This window comes from Gymnodraco acuticeps, unplaced genomic scaffold, assembly GCF_902827175.1.
Source record: "Gymnodraco acuticeps unplaced genomic scaffold, fGymAcu1.1, whole genome shotgun sequence".
Lineage (NCBI taxonomy): Eukaryota > Metazoa > Chordata > Actinopteri > Perciformes > Bathydraconidae > Gymnodraco > Gymnodraco acuticeps.
In genome coordinates, this window is record NW_022991180.1 from 6675814 (window position 1) to 6695784 (window position 19971).

The following is a 19971-nucleotide window of genomic DNA, read 5'->3' on the forward strand; positions in this document are numbered from 1 at the left end:
AATAAAATCTAATAATAGTCCAAAACCACTATAAAGGACATACTCTCCGCTAAAAGTGCTAATGGCAACTTCAGGACTTTGACTAAAGGTGACAACGTTATTATAAAGCTACTATAATGTTTAGCGTTAAGCTAATGTGCTAAACCACAGTAACACTTTAGAAAGGGTTATACAGTAACTGACTTACATTGAACAGCAATACAATTTGGTAACATGAGTTAAGATAACTTACAGGACACATCAGACCAACTGTGTTTTATCGTTCATGAATTACACTTCTGCTGGGCAATAGCAGGACTCTCAAAGGGGATTTTAAAATAATTCATATTTTTTTATAAAACTGAAAAAATCCTACATTTTCCCTTAAATCAAATTTAAGATGACGCCATTTATGGGATGGTGTTTACGATGAACTGTCAGAGTAAAAGAGAAATGCAGTCATTATAAATCTACAGGACCATTAGACAGACTGAGCAGCTAATCTAAATATGACTGGGTTATGAAGTGGACTCTCCCATGGCAGATGTTATATCGAATTACTCAGTAATTAGATGAGTGTGTCTCTTTTGCTCAGTAGTGTTTTCCCTTCAATGTTGTGTCGAAGTGAGTTGGAAAGTGTAGAGTAAACTGTGTGCAAATGGTAGTTGTGTCATAGCATTTAGAAGAAAAGAGTAGTAATGTGACTTACTGGACATCCTGAATGGATCCGGCTATACAGTGGAAACGCTCAGGCACAGTCTTCCATTCCTTGGACATTTTCACCATGCCCCCAGCGTCCAGAACACCGTAACCAAACAGGTGGTTGAACTCCAGACCGACGCCGTTCCTCCTCCACTGGTGGACCTCGTCATGGAGCTGGTTCCTCTTGGAGGTCAGGACTGACAGGTGCTGCATGTCTCTCCATGTCAGGTCAGGGCTAACGGGGGGGGGGGGGGGAACAGTCATCAATGTGCAAAAGACTGAGGCAGGGGGATGAAGGAAGGACTTAGTAATGGAGAAGAGAAGAAAGTGTAACAAATAACTAGTATATATAAAATGAAATAATGTAACACATTTATATTTAATGGCTTTGCATTTCGTCCATGCTTTCAGTTATGTAAACTTCATAGTGTATGTACTGTAAGCAGATGGTGGACTTTGTCTGTGTCTCCCTCCATTATCTGGCTGTGTTTAGTGACAGCTTTGTTCTGGCTGACTCACTGACTCCTGCCATTGGTTCAAGTGTGCTTGGGCAGTAAAAAGGCCGTGCAGTCGTCCTAACAGCCTTGTGTGTTATTTGCCATCGGACAGGGTGAGCATCCGCTCCTCCCAACAGCAACATCATTATTGTGTGTGCAGAGCAAACAGGGTTTCTTTGCTCAACTCCCCTAACTGGTGTCAGTTAATGGCAGCAGAATGTAGTCAGCCTGTAATGTGAGAAATGAAGTGTCTGAGAGAAAGGAAAGGCTCTCCTCTGGGATTTGTGAAGCACTAATTCTCCAGGTTTTAGATTTATCATATTCGTTTGATTAGGTGTGGGTGGGTTTACTTAAGTGGCATATATTTTCAATTATTTTGTTATCCACAAGGAACAATCTAGACTGAATTCACAAGGATTATAACATAAACTCCCACTTGTAAAACAGTGTTATAATGGCACTATTGACACACATCAATAAAAGAAGCTTTGCTATCACCATTTAGCCTAGTACAGTTTCCAAGTACTGCAATGTGTTTTATCATTCCAGTCTCTCTACTACAGAGCTAGCAATGAATACAACATACTGTAAACGCTGAGCTCAGCGTAGCAGTGTTTCAACTCTATTTTTCTAGCCTCGTACTCAGACATAAAGAGCAGTGCACGAATGATGATTTGTGTCCTTGGCACAAGTATGTACTTTGTGGGCAACACAATAAGTGCTGTTTTTCTTTCATTTAGTTGATGGTTGTGATAAATAAGCAAAGCATGTGAAGAACTGATTCATGCTTTTAAGGAGTTCAGAGACACGGAGAGAATAAAGGATCTGAGAGTGGAGATTGACCGAGGAAGTCAGATGCATCAGTGCGGTATTAAAGCTCAAGGTTGAACTTCAAAAACACAAGCAGTTCCTGAAGGAGTAGCATATAACATTGTTCTATTATATCTCACATCTACATCTTGTGGTTTAAAGCATGTCACTGCAGTGTTCTGCATTCCAGCATACAGGGATCAAACATGGGATGTATTAATGTCATTAATCACAAATAGTACAACTATAAAAGATGTTTGTAGTACATACTTCGCCTCAATAGCCAGAGCAAAGACACCGGCGGCCTCTGGAGCTGCTGCTGATGTCCCGGAGTGACGCAGCGTGCAGTTTCCATACAGGTCTGTGGTGGCCTGAAATAACCCAATCACAGTATTGTTAGTCACTACCGGCTCTCCCCTTCACGCTCCGGCAAATGTACATTACACTATTTTCTTCAAATGAAAAGAACATACACAACACTCCGTCTTTTCTGAACCCCCTCCCCCTAATGTTCATGCAATCTTTAAGCAACTATCTCAGACATTCAATAAAAATGTTCCCAGAAAGCATTTTCATTCTACGGATTTGTGCTAAATCGATATAATCCTCTGGCTTTATTTATTTATACGTTTTGGAAACTATTTTGAAAAAGATAAACAAAAGTGCAGTGTACTTGGCTGAACTGTATACACTCATCAGCAGACGAGTCATGCTTGTATTTACTGAATAATCATTTGATTATGTAATTTGGTGCTTAATTAGAAATGATAACAGATTGACTGGAATTAGAGTGGAAACCCTAGGGAAGATCTGTGGCTCTGTCAACAGCCAAAGGTGATTTGCATAATCACAAACACAAACACTGCTGCTTTTGTACACTGGGAAATTGTTTTTTTACATCAGTATGCTATGGAGTGTTGGTCTTTAATCTCGATGGGTCCATGCTACGAGAGCATTCCTTTTCCTGACACGATCCTTCAAGGTCAACGTATATTTTCTGAATACAAAGAAGAAGGCACAACCTGTCTTGCATTATTTGCCTCTCTTTTCAGAGATAGTATACTCCCATCCATTCCTTCTACAATCCTTCAAGTTAACGGTCAAATAGCCAAGTTACAGATCATTGTGTATGCTAAGGTCAGTCATTCAATGTACTTTGATCTCTTCTGATTGATTTTGTTACTTGTCTTCAACAGAAAAAAACCACTTTAAGTAACCCTAACAACCTCATATAAGAGAGCCTTTAAAAACATGTTCCTTCTTATGAAGCATCTGCTACGACCTGAATGCCCTGATCAACACAGTATGCCAGCTGCTCTGAGCATCTACAGCAAAATGATGCATCTAGACGTCCAGAAATGTAATCACAGAAAAAGCTATTACTCCACCTGAACCTCTATTTTTCTAAAGCAGACAGCAATAACAGCTTCTTAAGCTATATACCTTGTCTCGTCCAATCTCCCAAAAGGCCAAGAATACAGTACTTGTTGGCCAACTGAAAAGGAGCTATTTACAGATCAGTCTATCTTTGAGAGACATAAAAGGTTACATAGCATTGAGTCGTCTTTAAATGCTAAGAGTGCACGTACCCAATGAAAAAGTCAACTTCTGGGGCCATTGAATATCAGAAATCTTTGATAAACTTTACATAGATTACTTAAACATTTATCTGCTTAAAGAAAGGCACACTCACGACGCCGGCCTCTGGGTTCCTCTTGCGTCCGTTGCTGAACGTGGATGCCAGGGTGGAGGAGCAGCTCTCATCGTACAGGGCGGTGCGTCCGTCATTGATGGCTGAGTTGATGGAGATTGTCCACATGCTGGAGGCATAACCGTCACAGTTGCAATCGTCATAGCTACCACCATCTCCCGATGCCCACACATAGATGCTGCCTTTTCCTCCGCGCCCCTAGAACCACATGATCATCATCACAAAGCTTAGTTGGACATACATGGGTACAAATAACTGTTTGGGATTAAAGAGCTTAACCTGACTTTAACTATAGTATGTATCAGTAATTGCCAGTTAACAATTATGCAAATGATCAGAGACCAAATTAGAATAACACAGCTAGGACAGATACAGCCACTTCAAAAATGTTATGTTATATATTATATAAAAAAGACATATAATTAGGAAACTATCAATCAATCAATCAAATCCTACTTACAAAGCTAACAAAACATGTATTTGTTCAGTCACTTCATTGGCTGCTCTCATAGACTTTAAGATGCTTAATATGTGGGCTTCTACATATAATGACTCTCTAAAATCCAATCAGACTCAGTTACAGGTTGCGGTTGTACGAAGAATAACATGTTTGGTGGGTTGAAGGCTTTATTGTCTTTTTTTGGGAGGAGGGGAAAGACCTTGGGAAATTTAAAAGGACACTGAAAAAAGAACAGCTGCTCCATACAATACAATCATGCAATAATTAAATCGGTAATATCAATGTGTAGGAAAAAGACAACGGTCATTATGAATTTGTAGAATTAAAGAAGACACGGATACTGATTCAATCAACTTGATTTTCTCAGGTCATTTCATAGCTGATGGCAAAAACCTGGCCCCTTAAAAGTTGTCAGTTAAATCTTTAAATCATTCTCAATAACTGTAAACAAATAGGGACACACATTCGGTCCTATCTAATAGTTAAGTTCATCTCTTGCTTGTTGCAGCATTCTGAGCATATCAGAGCTGTTTTGTCTTTGTAAAGTACCCAAGGCATTAAACAAATACAAACATGTATATCTTTTCTGTAACTCCTTTTTGCAATAAATAGCTTTTGCAGATTTGAACACAGTAAAATGCCATTTTTGTTGCTGACAGTGCCTTGAAACATGATACAACTGAGGCTCAACGCAGAGAGCATCCTCTTCACCTAATGCTGCACCTGTTTCTACAAAAGGCCGACCGTTTCTCTACAGAACAAAAGATCAAGTGGAGGAAGAGTGCCATGTCCTTCCCTTCACTATGCTTATTTATGTCGCTCTCCATTTGAATAGCAAAGACAAGTTTGAGCATCGTTGAGCTCACGTAAGAGCTTCAGGCCTTCTGTGTTCTACACAATCAAAATAAAGTGCTTTTAATTTTGCACGGCATTCTATTTCATTTATTTCCATTATTGGTGGCAATTTGCAAAACCACACAGTTATGTTTAGGATGCAGACTTGAAGCCACTCTGTGTGACTCAGTTGTTTATATAGCAGGATGTGCTTATTCATTTTAATTCTTTAATTTGTTGCACAGTGTAGTCTTTAGCATAAACAATAGCTCATGTAAGTGATCATTAGAATGTGAGATGCTTGAATAGTTGTGTTGATCAGAGTTTACAGTTAGCTTGGCTCCCACTCAGCTAGCCTGCCTGAGATGCGGTCATTTCAACACAACGCACACCTGCCTGCAACACAGCGCATAATGACTAATCAAGCAGGAAATTGGCAATAGCAATGTTAGCATGACAGCTCTGTGTGGTGTGGGTGTGAAAGAAGACTCCTCTTCAACCAAAGGGCCTACGTTAAGCCCCTGTATCACCTTGCTGGAGTGTCCTTGAGCAAGACCAGCACGAACAGTTCCATCAACCCTGCAAATACGTTCTGACTTTTCGTTTTGGAGGGGGAAATGGGTTATTAATGAGAAACATATTATTGTAGAGTAAGGAGTAGTGTAACACATTAGGGATGCTATATTGGATTGACTACCAAATGCATCCCTATTCTCTAAATCAGGGGTGTCAAACTCAAGGCCCCCGACCTCATTTTATGTGGCCCGGAAGAGCTTGCAAAGAATATAATATACAATACAATTGGTGTAATTGTTTAATATTTGCTTTCAATGATTTGCCCTATACTTCTGCTTTCAGACGTAGTTATTTATGAAGTTATTACCAGAACTGATAATAATCCAATGCAGAGCCAATCATGTCATATAATACAATATTTCATATTATATATTTATATATGTACATTTATATAGTCTTAAAGTTACAACCGGCCCTTTGAGTGCAACCATAATGCTAATGTGGCTCACAATGACATTTAGTTTGACACCCCTGCTCTAAATGAATCTGGATAAGCTCGAAGGAAAGCAACAAAGACCTTTTTTATCTTCGTGTCAGTAGTGAGGAGCTTTACTGTCATGGCAATTGGGTTTAAGGACATAACAATGACAAATAATGAATGCAAGCTAATTAAGCAGACTTTGTAGATGGCGAATAGATCCAATTGGAAAATATTCACACAATTTACAGCTTTCCTTTTTGGCACATTATTATATAACCCTCTGCACAGCGGGTATGACGTAGCCTCACCTTGTTAACTCCGTCAGCCATAGCCTGCAGCGTGAGCTCTCGGGGTCCGTCCACCGTCTTCCCGTCATCGGTTGGTCCCCAGCTGGCGCTGTAGATGTCAATCACCTGGGGCATGTGGCTGATTGATGACGCCTCAATGATGTCAGTCATAAAGGGCTGGTCCAACATCCTGATACCTGAAAGGGCAATTTCTCCATAAGAATCTGATAGCAAAATGATGGCAACTTGCGGTTTGATATATTGCTAATCCTCCAAGAAAGGTAAGGTAGCTATAAAGGGGTGATTTACATTTAATTAAAACCTTTCACAGCTGGCTAGGTTCTGATTATATACCGTCAGCACAATACAACAACATCAAAGCCTTTAACGATAGCAAAAGATTGATGTCCGCTTTATTGAAGCACACAAATCAAGCAGTCAATACTCATTCTCTTTTTACTGTCTTTACTGATTTGTACTGTGACTCCCAAGGAAGATCCATAAAAAACTAAAACATAGAGCTTAATGTTGTTGTCTTGTTGCTATGAGGACTCCAACTGACCTCTGCAGTCATTTGCAGTAATGCTATGAGGTAAACGGTTTAAATGTGCTCCAATACCAAACAATGTTCTTCCACAGTAACATATATAATACATGATGCGTACACAGTAAAGCACCATCATCATCATACCTTTGATCCCTCCATCGTACCATTATAGAGAAATGTTATGTTCTATCATTGCTAACTGCTCATTGTCATTCCTCTCACTGTCCAAACTGCAGCTTGAATATGATACACACCTGCCACCTTCGAGTTGTAGGCGACTCCCACGCCGCAGATGTTATTGTTGGCTGCAGCAGAGACCTCTCCAGCACATCGTGTGCCGTGACTGATGAGAGCAAAAAGCAGAGAATATACTTAGGAGGTTCTGCATGAATTTGCATGAATTTACAAATGATAAACTGTGGTTTAAATTGAGATGAGATTTCTTGGTAAATATGCAACTTCTGCTTTTGTTGACTTACAACCAGTCTGAAAAAGTGAGGTTTAGCATTTTCTGTAGCCATAAATCGAATCAAATAATCATGAAAATACTGTGATTTGAAGAACGTTGGCTCATAGAGAGGCAATGAGATTTAGACTTCCCCTTATCGAACATTCATCCGAGTCCGAATGAATATGTTTGCACATATTAGTGTTTTGTGTGCACCATGTGATGTGTCTATCCCTCCATCCTTCCGCTCGCTACAGGGACACTGCAGAGAGTCAACCCCTCTCTCCCAGCATGCTTTGCTACAGACAGGCAGCTATTTATAACAACCAGCTGATTAGCCAGCGAGTTGTGCCCGACAGTCAGCAACTGCTACACTGGCAAACCCAAATACTCCCTTCTCACTCCCACACAGATACACACACACACACACACACACACACACACACACACACACACACACACACACACACACACACACACACACACACACACACACACACACACACACACACACACACACACACACACACACACACACACACACACACACACACACACACACACACACACACACACACACACACACACACACACACACACACACACACACACACACACATATATATATAGATACATGTGAGCAGATGGAGGCACGGTGGAGAAGGAGAGGCGGAGAAAGAATATATTCCTCTTTGTTCCTCTCTCCGACATGTGTTGCCGTGGCAGTGGATCACCGGTGTGATTGGGAGATTCTAGGCAGATAAGACACTATCAGACAGAAGGTCAATGTGAACACTGAGAGGAGGCTAGACGTGTCCTAGTTGTCCTTTATCTAGCTTATCTCCTCCAAGTGAGCGGGTCAAAATAGATATTATGTTTTCTATTGTGTTGTGCCGGACCGCAGCTCTGTTTATGCTGCACCATTATGCCTTAATGGAACTATGTGAAGAGAAAATCAATATAGGAGAGCTACCAGACTCCAGGGAGAGCGTGCAAGTGTGCACATGAAAACACACTGCCTATGTTTATATATGGATAGGGGTCGGCTGGGTGAGCTTTACCTGTTGAACCAGTCGTCTGTGTACCGGGGAAATGGGAACGGGTCATTGCTGCTGAAGTCATAGCTGGCATCGGCATTCTGAAAGGACCAAATGGATGCATTTACAAAAACAACATCATCGAGACAGAAAAACAAAAGGAGAGGAATCAGAGAGGATAATTTCATGGAGAATCGGGATGGATTTTTCCAAAACATGGCTTCCTAGTGTGAAATGCTGATGCTTATGTATAAGTTACCCTGGACTATAACTCACCCCCTGGGCAACCAGACAAAACTATAGCTCATGTTTTATTTTCTCTGGCAGAGGCTTCTGGCACTATGGACAGGTGGTTATACACTTTTGAAAACAGTTAAAAAATAAAAATCCAGTTTTAGCCAATAAATCTCCATAAAACCTTCACACCATAACTTTAATACGACAGACCAGTAATAAATGTGTTTTGTTAAAAACGTTTTTCTAGAGAAGTTAACAGAAAAAAACTCAGCTCAAATATAACTACAAGTCTTTACTCTACTCTGCGGCTCTGCTGGAATAATGTGTGGTCACAGCGGGGATTTCTAGCTGAGAAAATAATGGCCCAATCACTGCCAGCATTTAATTCCACATGGCCAAAAGTAATAGGATAAGAACGAACAGCAGCGGAAAAGCTGGAGAAACAAGACGCAGGAGAGACATATCTGCCAGAGAGACATTATACAGTCAACATAATTCCCAGACACACAGTTGGATTCAAGATTCTGCAGACATCTTCGGGAAAGTCTAACAGTTATTGCTCTTTCTGTACAACACTTCCAAAAGACATTCAGGCTATTGCAATCTGCTCTAATCTCCCCTATACCTGTCACTCATGTCCCTTGGAGTGGTATCTATTTTGCCCTGTAACCCAGTAACAGGTGCTTTGTTTGGTCAGAGTATGGAGAAGCCACAGCCGGGGTCATTAGCCATAGAGCTGAACACATCGGATCAATCTTGGCAGCCGTTTCCACGAGCTCGCCTGACAGCTCTGCTGGCTGACATTTAGACGAGATGACTCAGTCGGTGACAAAGAGAGAAAGCAAAACAGCAAGACTTACTGACCCAATGGAGAAACACTGTAATTATCAGGATGTGGAGCAGGTGACTCCGAGAGGAAGCAATGCTTACGGCGACAAGGGCTTTCTGACGTAGAGGTGATTCTGTGACTGTTTAAAGAGAAGTGAGGATAAATATGAAAAACGAATGCCAACTGTTTCCCTCATAAGCGATTACTTGTTCACTTTCTTTGTCTTTTTCTTTCTTGGAGAGTTATAAGTGGTACAGCATCAGCAGTGTAGCTGGTTAAACATTTAAAAAATCCAAGAATAGGCTTAAAATGTTTCTTATCAACAGAGAGCTGATGTGTAAATGGAGAACATGCTAGTCCCCATACGGGATTTGTGCTCAAGTTCCTCCTTCATTAAATGGAGTGAAAAGTGCTGAGTCCCGGTAATAAATGACACAGGGGTATGTCCATGAATCCCTCGCTGTGCTTCACAAGCTCATATCCCCTGCTATCAATCAGACTCTGTTCTTCCTCTGCTGTCCTGTGAGCAACCATGGTCGTAATGATGGATTGTCCCCAGCTTCAGACACCTCACCTTTCCCTGGAAACCCTCGTCTGTTCACCTTTCTGGGAGCGAGTAGTACTCCAAAGATCAAAGACTCAAAGCTGCTACGTTTTTTGTAAAACAGTATATAGAATAGCATCCTATAGATAAGGTAGAAACATATGTTTAAGTAGAATTAACTAAGGAGCTGTCCTTTTCAATTTAAATGATTTTACTTTCCTTAAATATTTCAAGTTTCTGCCTATTGCTACTTCTAATCCACCACATTCACCACTACACAGGGAAATAGTGCATGTTGTAATCCATTACATGTATCTACATTTGTGATATTGGGCTATATAAATAAACATTGATTGATTGATCTGAGGGCTGAAGTTACTGGTTTAGTTGCAGTTTTAGCTCTTGCATAATAGATGCATGCATTTGTTTTATAGCATGTTAGCTATATTTGGTAGTGACAGCTTGGAGAGACACAGTGAAGGCAGTGGGGAGAATGACGTTATGACATGATGTCTGTGAGTTATTATTATCAGTTTTACTAAACAGTGATTATCTTCCTTCATACTTCTAAGATTCATTTAATTGATTTAAACAAACAAAGGAAAACACTATCTATTATTCTCTCCCATTAACAATCTCCTAGATTTAGCTTGTGGCCCTTTGGAGATGATATTTCTGTACTGATTTTGAATGTACCTAAAATGATATGTTGTTATTCTTATACTTTTAGTTAGGTACAAATCGATACTTCTGAAACTCAAAAGGCACATATTTTAAATCCAGAGTAAAGCCTGTCATGGTGTTGGGTATGTTTTTAATTCCTGAAGCACAGACAAAACATCCCCTCTCTTAGGGCCATTCATCATGTTATCATGGCTGATTTCAACTGTCCTTTGGAAACTGATAAAGCTAATCTGTAATCTAGAGAGCAGAAGCAGGATTTCTGCATAATGTGACTTTACAACATCAGGAGGATGCGTCCCCAGCTGACCCAGAAAGCGACGCAGGTTCTGGTCCAGGCTCTAGTCATCTCACGCCTAGACTACTGCAACTCCCTCCTGGCTGGTCTACCTGCATGTGCCATCCGACCTCTGTAGCTCATCCAGAATGCAGCGGCTCGCCTGGTCTTCAACCTTCCTAAATTCTCCCACACCACGCCGCTCCTCCGCTGCCTTCACTGGCTTCCGGTAACTGCTAGAATCCACTTCAAGACAATGGTACTTGCGTACCATGCTGCGAATGGATCTGGCCCTTCCTACATCCAGGACATGGTTAAACCGTACACCCCAGCATGTGCACTCCGCTCTGCATCAACCAAACGGCTCGCTGCACCCTCGCTGCGAAGGGGACCCAAGTTCCCATCAGCAAAAACACGTGGATTTGCTATCCTGGCTCCAAAATGGTGGAATGAGCTCCCCATTGACATCAGGACAGCAGATAGCTTACACACCTTCCGGCGCAGACTGAAAACTCATCTCTTTCGACTCCACTTCGAGCGATATAACTATTAACAAAGCACTTATATACTAATAAAGGGCTGGCTTATCTAAAGCCAGTTGAGTAGCACTTGAAATGTTTTTGCTCTATGAAGCCTGATGTACTTATATGATTCTGTTTTCTTCAAGTTTGTATTTTGTTGGTCGAACGTACTTATTGTAAGTCGCTTTGGATAAAAGCGTCAGCTAAATGCAATGTAATGTAATTATGTAATTATGAGAAAGTCCTTTTGCAAGATGCATTAAAGTCAAAGGAACATCAGAGAAACTATTTGACAAGGTCCGAGCTGACAGGGAAGCTGGATACTTTACATCTGCTCTTGGAACAGCGATTGTGAACATGATGTTAAGATGTTTCTGTTGCAGCGTACGATGAGCTTCTGGGAAAATAACAACAAGTCCTCCAACTCATACGACCAAATAGGCCGATTGTTCAAGCGCTTAATACGTCCTATAATTACGTTTTAAAGTGTTCGCCCTCGAGTGCTCCCGTTCAATGCTAACGTTACAGATGGTCGTTTATTCACAAATAACCCTCTCTGTAAAATCCTAAATTGTAGAATAGTTTGGCCATTAAAATGCTTTTTGATTAGATTTCTAGCGAGAAGTGTATATTGTACTTTTAGAATCCACGTCCAGTCGATATGTAGGATCTATAGTTTGATAGATATTACGAAGATGATTTGAGGTATGCGGCAGCCTCCATGTAAAGTTACGGGTTGAAAACAGTATTTCCGGTCTCTACGTTTTCATAATAAAACCAATAATCAAATGATTTAACAGTGATATCTGCAGTACTCATCAACTAAAAAACATCAGTTTATCCTTGTTAATTATACGACATTTGTTGGTTTAAATTGTGTACAATGCTTTTGTGTTTTTCCCATAGGTTTTTCTCTTTCGATTCTGACACCTTTCTTTTTTCAGAGGTTTTGATAGGCTAAAACATCGATTTTTTTTAGCCGCAATGCATGCTGGGATATGGTGTTTATGCGATATGAAATTAAATAATACTATAAAATAATACTTTATTCAGAGTGTTCTTGCTTTTCTCTTTGGAAGTCATCACATAACGGCATTGTAATACACGGTTCGGCTGCATTAAATATTACATATCTGCCGTAGATATTTATTTATAGAGCCCTGATCAGAAGACCTTTTGACAAACTGTAAGAAATGCCGACAAAACTGAATATGTGACGTGGATCATAAATATATTAGCAATTAAAAACATCTTCCATTTCTTTTCACACAATACGTCTCCTTGCAGTATCAACACTAATTCGGCTGACTTTTATATTTGATCCAATTGGTAGATAGGTTATATTTACACCATAACAGTGCACAGCTACGGAGCCCTGGAGGGTTCATAGAGAGAAAAATAAATAAAACGTGGCCACGTTTTACTTTCTCGTGCGCACGAGTTACTAAAGTGTGCGCACGAGTTAATAAAGCGTGGCCTCGTTTTATTTAAATTGAGGGATTCCTGTCCGTGACTCACAGTATCTGCTGCCCACAGCTGTTTTATAGAAGGAAAACCTCCTTCACTTTATGAAATCTCAGCGGGACCAGTGGCCTGTACTACGAAGCAGGATTGGCTATTTACACTATTCATTCATGAAGTATGATGCTGCGCTGTCAGCACGCGTCTCCATGTTTGTGATTGGTCAAATGTTGCTAACCCCGTCCCTTTCACATGAACGCGCTCTCAGCCGGACAGAGAAACCCTGGTTGATTTACTGAGTTGATAACCAGCTTCGTAGGACCGCTTATCGACATCGCGTTTGTTAGGGTCAGTTAAGCCGGGTAAATCGAACATATTCAGGTCCAGGGTCTGTTGAACTGGCTTCGTCGTACAGGGCACTGGAGGCAGTAACGTGTAACTCAGCAGAATCTGAGAAGAGCAGCACCAGCTGCAAAGAGCTGTGCCTTTTACTGTTTAATTCACTGCGTTTCCCTTCATTAGAACCGCTGAATAGAGATCGAGGCTGCTACGTTTAACCACACACACCTATACACACATCGAACTACCAGAGTATTCCCCCTCGCTTTATGAAGGAGATGTCCTGTCACCGGGGCGCATGATGTGTGTGTGTGTGTGTGTGTGCTCAGCTCCGCTCTGTGTGCGTGTTCGTGTGTATCCGACACCACCGGCATTTGTTTTCAAATTACCACGAACAGTACTTTAAACAAATCTGGTTCCCCATAGTTAAGTGTATTCCCAAGTGAAATAAATGTGTTTAATCTTAATCTCGATGTGCTATAGTCCTGCCGGAGTGCACCGGAACGAACGATACTATCATAAACAAATGCCCCCCCCCCACACACACACACACACACACAAAACGAGGCCATGCTTTATTAACTCGTGCGCACGCTTTAGTAACTCGTGCGCACGCTTTATTAACTCGTGCGCACGCTTTAGTAACTCGTGCGCACGAGAAAGTAAAACGTGGCCACGTTTTATTTATTTTTCTCTCTATGAACCCTCCAGGGCTCCGTACACAGCTGATAGAAAGGGATTTTATGTAGTTTTTAAAGATATTATTTACTGAACTACCTTTCCAACTCCTCATGCAGTTGACTGTTACAGGTCTATACAGGTTCATAAGCTTCAAATCGAGAGACTGAAACTGTATTTTCCTTTACCGTTCTGTTTTAATTTCACAATAAAGTTGATAGTCATATTATGTTTGATATTATTATGTTGTATTAACTACACCACTGTTTTTTTAACCCGCACCGCCTAGTGGTTAAAGCACGTTATTGAATGTTGTTGTTGAATAAACATTGTATTTGATGAAAACATTTCAATATTACATACAAAATTGGGGGAAAGTAGAAGGCATGATAGAAATATAGAATAGAAAATATCAAGAAGATACTGTAGTGATCTCTACAATAAAACAGTTTAGTGCAGGACGTCCAAAGATATTAACAGGAGGATGTGCAAAACAGACAAACTAATAAGGCTGTATTTAAACATGAAAGAATATTTTAAGTTAAGGTCTTCTTTTGAATAAGAAAAAAACGTTGGTGTTATCCACAGATAAATGTGAAGTCTGACAAAGTACTTAACGTCCAATATATTGCATAGTTTATTTTTGGCACCTTCCCTGAATTCTGGACCCGTCCAATTCCAGTTTTGGAAAGTCTGCCGTGGTTCCATTCCATTTCATAGAGCTGTTACGCTCAGCGTAACCTTGTCGCACTGCCACTCCAACATCCAATCACAGGGCTTGATGACTAATCATGGGGTTTGGGTGGCGGGTGGCGCAGTGGTCTGTGCATCCGATCATCAGATCAAGGGGGAGTGCTGGGGAACTCCAGTTCGAAACCCGCTCTTGCCGCCACTGCGTCAGGCCGTTGTGTCCTTGGGCAAGACACTTCACCCGGATTTGCTCCTGTGGGTATTGTCCACAGTACATGTATAATACTAATGTGTACCTGTAAAAGCGCCTCGATGACCTCGAGGCGTGAAGATGGACGGTGTGGCGCAGTGCGCTGTGCAATGATCATCAGATCAAGGGGTGAAACCCGCCGCTGCTGCGTCTGTAAAGCCGGTGTGTCCTTGGGCAAGACACTTCACCTGAACTTGCTCCTGTGGGTATTGTCCACAGTATCTGACCATTGCATGTATGATATATGTGTAATGTGTGTATATGTAAAGCGCTTTGAGTCATTGAAAAAGCGCTATAATAAATGTAAGGAATTATTATTATTTGTTTGTAAAGCAAGGCGGATGTTGTAGTCCCAAACGATAGCTGGGGATTCTGGGTAGAGTAGTGACTTCGGAAACTGTGGTGTCGAAACTCCTAAAAAACGATTTGTTTCTCTGAATCGAAGGTTAAAAACACAAAAGCATTGTACACAATTTAAACCAATCAATATTGTGTAATTAACAAGGATAAACTGATGTTGTTTAGTGGATGAGTAATGCATATCACTGTGTAATCATTTGACAGTGAAGGGAATATATCCGGTTTTATTATGAAAACGTCGAGACCGGAAAAACTGTTTTCACCCACGCTAACTTTACATGGAAGCTGCATAAACGTTATCCTGGCGAGACCTCAAATCATCTTCGTAATATCTATCAAACTATAGATCCTACACATCGGCTGGAAGTTGATTCTAAGATCATACACTTCTCGCCAGAAATCGAATCAAAAAGCATTTTAATGGCCAAACTATTCCACAATTTAGGATTTTCCAGAGAGGGTTATTTGTGAATAAACGTCCCTCCGGAGCGTTTGCAATGAACTAGAGCACCTCTAGTGGTCGTGTAAGAAACAACATACACTTTAAAACGTGTCTCTGGGTCGTAATAAGTGCATGAACAATCGGCCTATATGGTCGTTTTTTTGTAGGAGGACAGGCTGAAAAATAAATCTTTTAGAAACGTTGACTCCTCTCTGTATTACTCCCTCTCTTCATACCTCATTCACACAAAAGCAACATATGAGATCAATTTATTGTTAGTGTGACATCATAAAATGTTGTCATGGTAACTTCCCTGAGTGTAATAACAATTGCAGACAGAATAAAAAACCTGTCACCTGCCGATCAATGCTGTGGTTACTTCGAAATCCTCAGAATATTGTAGTAGCTAAACACAATAGCAGTATTGATCAGGTGCTGGCAAACTTGGAGATGGAAGGAGTAACTGCACACTCATAGCTCCGTAGCTTCAGGAATAAGGTAAAATCTTCATCACGATTTTATTACAAAGAAATTAATCACTGATAGTTATCATTTATTAAAACTGTTAAAGGTAGGAGGAACAAATAATACAGTTTATCTGCTATTAAATCTGCCGTATATGTTTTTATTTGTGCAAATAAATATTCAAATATGCCATGAAATTGAACTGGCAAGCTATGAATGTCTTATCTCAGGCCAACTAATTTTCCCAATCAACAAACCATACCAAAATATATCTTATTAAAGGTCGTCATCACACCAAATAGGAAGTCCTGAAATAAAAAAAGGCTGTGCTTGTCCAAAGCTGATATGCATGTACACGTAAACATCCACAACCACATGGCAGATGTCACATAAACCCAATATTGCATATATTTTTTTAATGTAATAAGACTGCTGATAGGAGGTCTTTGTGGATCTGCGAAAAACCATGGCGACGGTAACAAAAACAGGATTACATACAGTGTCTCTCTCGCTCACTCACACACAAATACACACAAGATCTATGCACAGCGTGATCCATCACTCCAGTAGAGCGTGCTCCTGCATCACCCCAGCTGAGGCTGAGTGTTATTTTTGGGGCCAAGGCTCATCTCTGTTCACAGGCGAGAAACATGCAAAGGCAGGCAGACATAGTGCCAAGAGTACAGACTGATGCACACCGGGAAAAAAACCAACTATTATGCAAGCCACATTTAAAAGGATCTCAGTGTGCAAATGAGCTGAGGGGGAAAAGCATAACAGAGAGCACACTGTACTCGTGTAATCTTTAACACCTTTTTCCAACAATATATTAACAAAAAGAAAAAAAATGGGTCTGTCTTAATAAGAAAATAGACGTATTTGTCCAATGTTTTGAGGCAAACTAATCACATAACCCAGTCTGTAACAACAACCTTAGGCACCCTGCAAGGTTTGTATTTAAACATCCTGGATTCAATACAACAGCAGTCGTGCTGACGAAGCTGCATATTTTATAATCAAATCGCACTAAGCCTTCTTCGCTTCCTTATTCCATTAAGCAATCCTTCTTGTCCTTTAAGGCTTTATCAGTATTCTGGAGATAGAGCATCACATTATGCAGCGCCAACTACCCTGGCATTATCTCTGCTTGTGACAGATCGGCCTGCCACAGTGCAGTGTGCATTAACATTAAACAGCTTGGCTGGCCGTCTGCCTGCCTCTGCGTCCTCCACGAATACAAGGAGACTCGGCAGCCATGAAGGCAACGTGGAAAGCACCTGTCACTGCCAATGGCACGCCAAAAAAAGTCCATGAAATTCCTCCACCTGAACTCCTGCTTCACTTATGAACAGCACTTCAGAAAATGGAAGGGAAATATGAAATCCAATAAGACTGGAGTACTCACATAATTTGATGCCAGGTCGGGATGTAGATAGTCGATTCCTGAAATGTGATTTTGACATTAATCAGTGATATAATTAAGCCTGAGAGGAGGTGCTTTACAGAGGATACTGTGACCTTCAGTGTCTTCTTCACCACATTTTCATATAGTTTGGTTCTTTACTCAGGAAACAAATAACTTAACAAGAGGCGCTTTCACACCAAGTACTTTTCCCAGGAATAGTTCCCGGAACTTAATTCCCCGGAACTTAATTCCCCAGAACTCTTTAATTCCTGAACTATCTAGTAGATCGTGTTCACACCGGAATAAGTCCCTGAGGGAGGACTACGCAAATGAAGCATGGATGTATAATAAGAACTGGATACAGCGTCGGAGGCGGGGTCTCGTTCTTTCCTATGAGAGCTGCTCATTGGCGCATGAGGACAAAATGGCCCAACTTTTGAGAGAGCGAAACGTCACAGATTACCCATTAGGGCTGTGCGATTATGGCAAAAATCATAATCACGATTATTTGGGTCAATAATTGATATCACGATTATTTTGACGATTATTCATTGACCATTTATTGAACTTTAAAACAAATAATATTTTACCAATAAACAAGATCAACAAATATGTTGGAGCGCACTTCCAAAACCATACTAAACATATATTATTAATATGATAAATAAAAATAAATTAGACCAAAATAAATTAAATCAAATATGATGCAGTGCACTGTCACAACCTACTGAAAACTCCTTAACATATAGCCAACATTTTGGTAAAACATATTCAACATATTCCACTCAGTTAAACGTTGAAGGCTGGCCAACCGTCATGGTCCAGAAGTAACAGGAAATAAATGTTGAACTACAATTTAAGACCAAATAAAAATGTTTTGGCCACCATGGCAAATGCTGGTAGGGCTGCTCATGTCATCTCTTAAAGATTTTTTGCAAGAAACACCAGCCTGTTTACATGGTCTAGTTTCAGAGATGTGCGCAGGCAGGTGACAATATTGCCACCTGTACTGAAGACCCTCAGCCACGCCCCGACACATGGGGTGACGCCGGCCAATCACAAAGCTTTGATGCGTTCAAGTGCATTATTCTGGCACAGGAAGATTATGTTACAGGACATAAAACAGAATATTGTTGTTCTATTTTTAGACACATCTCGCGATCGACTGGTTGGGCACCCCTGGGCTAGACCATAGGTCTGTTGTGGTAGCAAAGTAGTCAGCTGAAGCCACATCTCTCTCAACTTCCCCACGGCATTTGTCATATAGTGCAGGCAGCGCAGACCTGCTGAAATAATACCGAGACGGCATCGCGTAACGCTTGTCCAACGTGTTGACAAGTTGCTTAAAGCCCTGGTTGCTAACAGTGCTAACTGGGCACATATCTTTAGCGATGTGAAATGTAATGGCACCTGTAATATCTCTGTGTCTCTGCGAGCTCGTCGCGTAGGCCGTTGCTCTGTACAATGCGTCCTGAATCGATGACTGTGATGATGTGGTGGATGAAGTCGAGCGGGCATCTGCTTTTTGTTGTATTATTGCCCGGTCGTATTGCACTTTGTGGTTGTATTTCAGATGATTAAAGAGATTGGTTGTGTTAGCGTGTGGTGCCAACACAACCTGGTAACAAATCCTGCACTGTACTTTATTTTTGCTCCACGTCGGACTCCTGAAAGGCAAAGTACTTGCAAATAGTGGAAATAGTTTGACCCTTCTTTTTAACGAGTTGCTGCTCTTGTTCTGACATCTTCGCTCGCGCTGAACACTCACAACACATATCACTCCTACGTGGCCGAGTGGGCTTTTAGGGAGGGGCGAAAGCGCACCCAGCAAAATAATCGTATTTTGTCAATTATGCTGTTTTCATAATCGTCGCAAGCCGTAATCGCGATTAAAATACGATTAATTGCACAGCCCTATTACCCATCATGCCTGGCTGTCAGAGCAGAAGAACCCGTATGTGCGCTCACGGAGCATGCGCCCCTTAAGCCCCGCCCCCGGAGCTGCCACTCTCGGCTCAGTAGAATGAATGGAGACCGAAAATAGATTCGGCTTTTAGTGGATTTTACAACTTTAAGGACCTAATGATTATAATAAGGGCTATAAAATAGTTCATACTGGGTAGTTTATTTAGATTTAAAAAAATTATCCGCTGATTTCCAGACGTCTCTATCCCAATGTTAGTCAATGGGAAAAAGTATTTCTGGGCCCAGTGACGTCACGGACTGATACGGAAATTGTAGTACCGCCGTTTCGACACAACGAATATTTTCATCAGAGTCTGGCGCTCTTCCTCGGGGCTTGAAATGAAGCCGCTGACGTCAATTCTTCTTCTTCTGCTTTGGGTTTACTGGCAGGCCGAAAACAACTTCAGGACGTATACTGCCACCCGAAGTCCCGGAGCAACCCGGGTAAATCGCCAGAACGCCAACACCTCCTCATCACTCCACCGCTCCCACGTTTTATTTTGTGTTGCCATAAGTTA

General features: G+C 41.1%; 1 protein-coding gene across 1 annotated transcript in view; it reads right to left on the reverse strand.

Moving 5' to 3' along the window:
* Positions 1-19971, reverse strand: part of pcsk2 (proprotein convertase subtilisin/kexin type 2) — a 33625-nt gene that overhangs the window by 3800 nt on the left and 9854 nt on the right. The window contains exons 5-11 of the mRNA XM_034238020.1: positions 17489-17526; positions 8334-8410; positions 7079-7167; positions 6299-6474; positions 3682-3897; positions 2259-2359; positions 689-916 (exon numbers count right to left, since the gene is read on the reverse strand). Coding sequence (XP_034093911.1) covers positions 689-916; positions 2259-2359; positions 3682-3897; positions 6299-6474; positions 7079-7167; positions 8334-8410; positions 17489-17526 — 925 coding nt within the window. The remainder of the gene's footprint in view (positions 1-688; positions 917-2258; positions 2360-3681; positions 3898-6298; positions 6475-7078; positions 7168-8333; positions 8411-17488; positions 17527-19971) is intronic.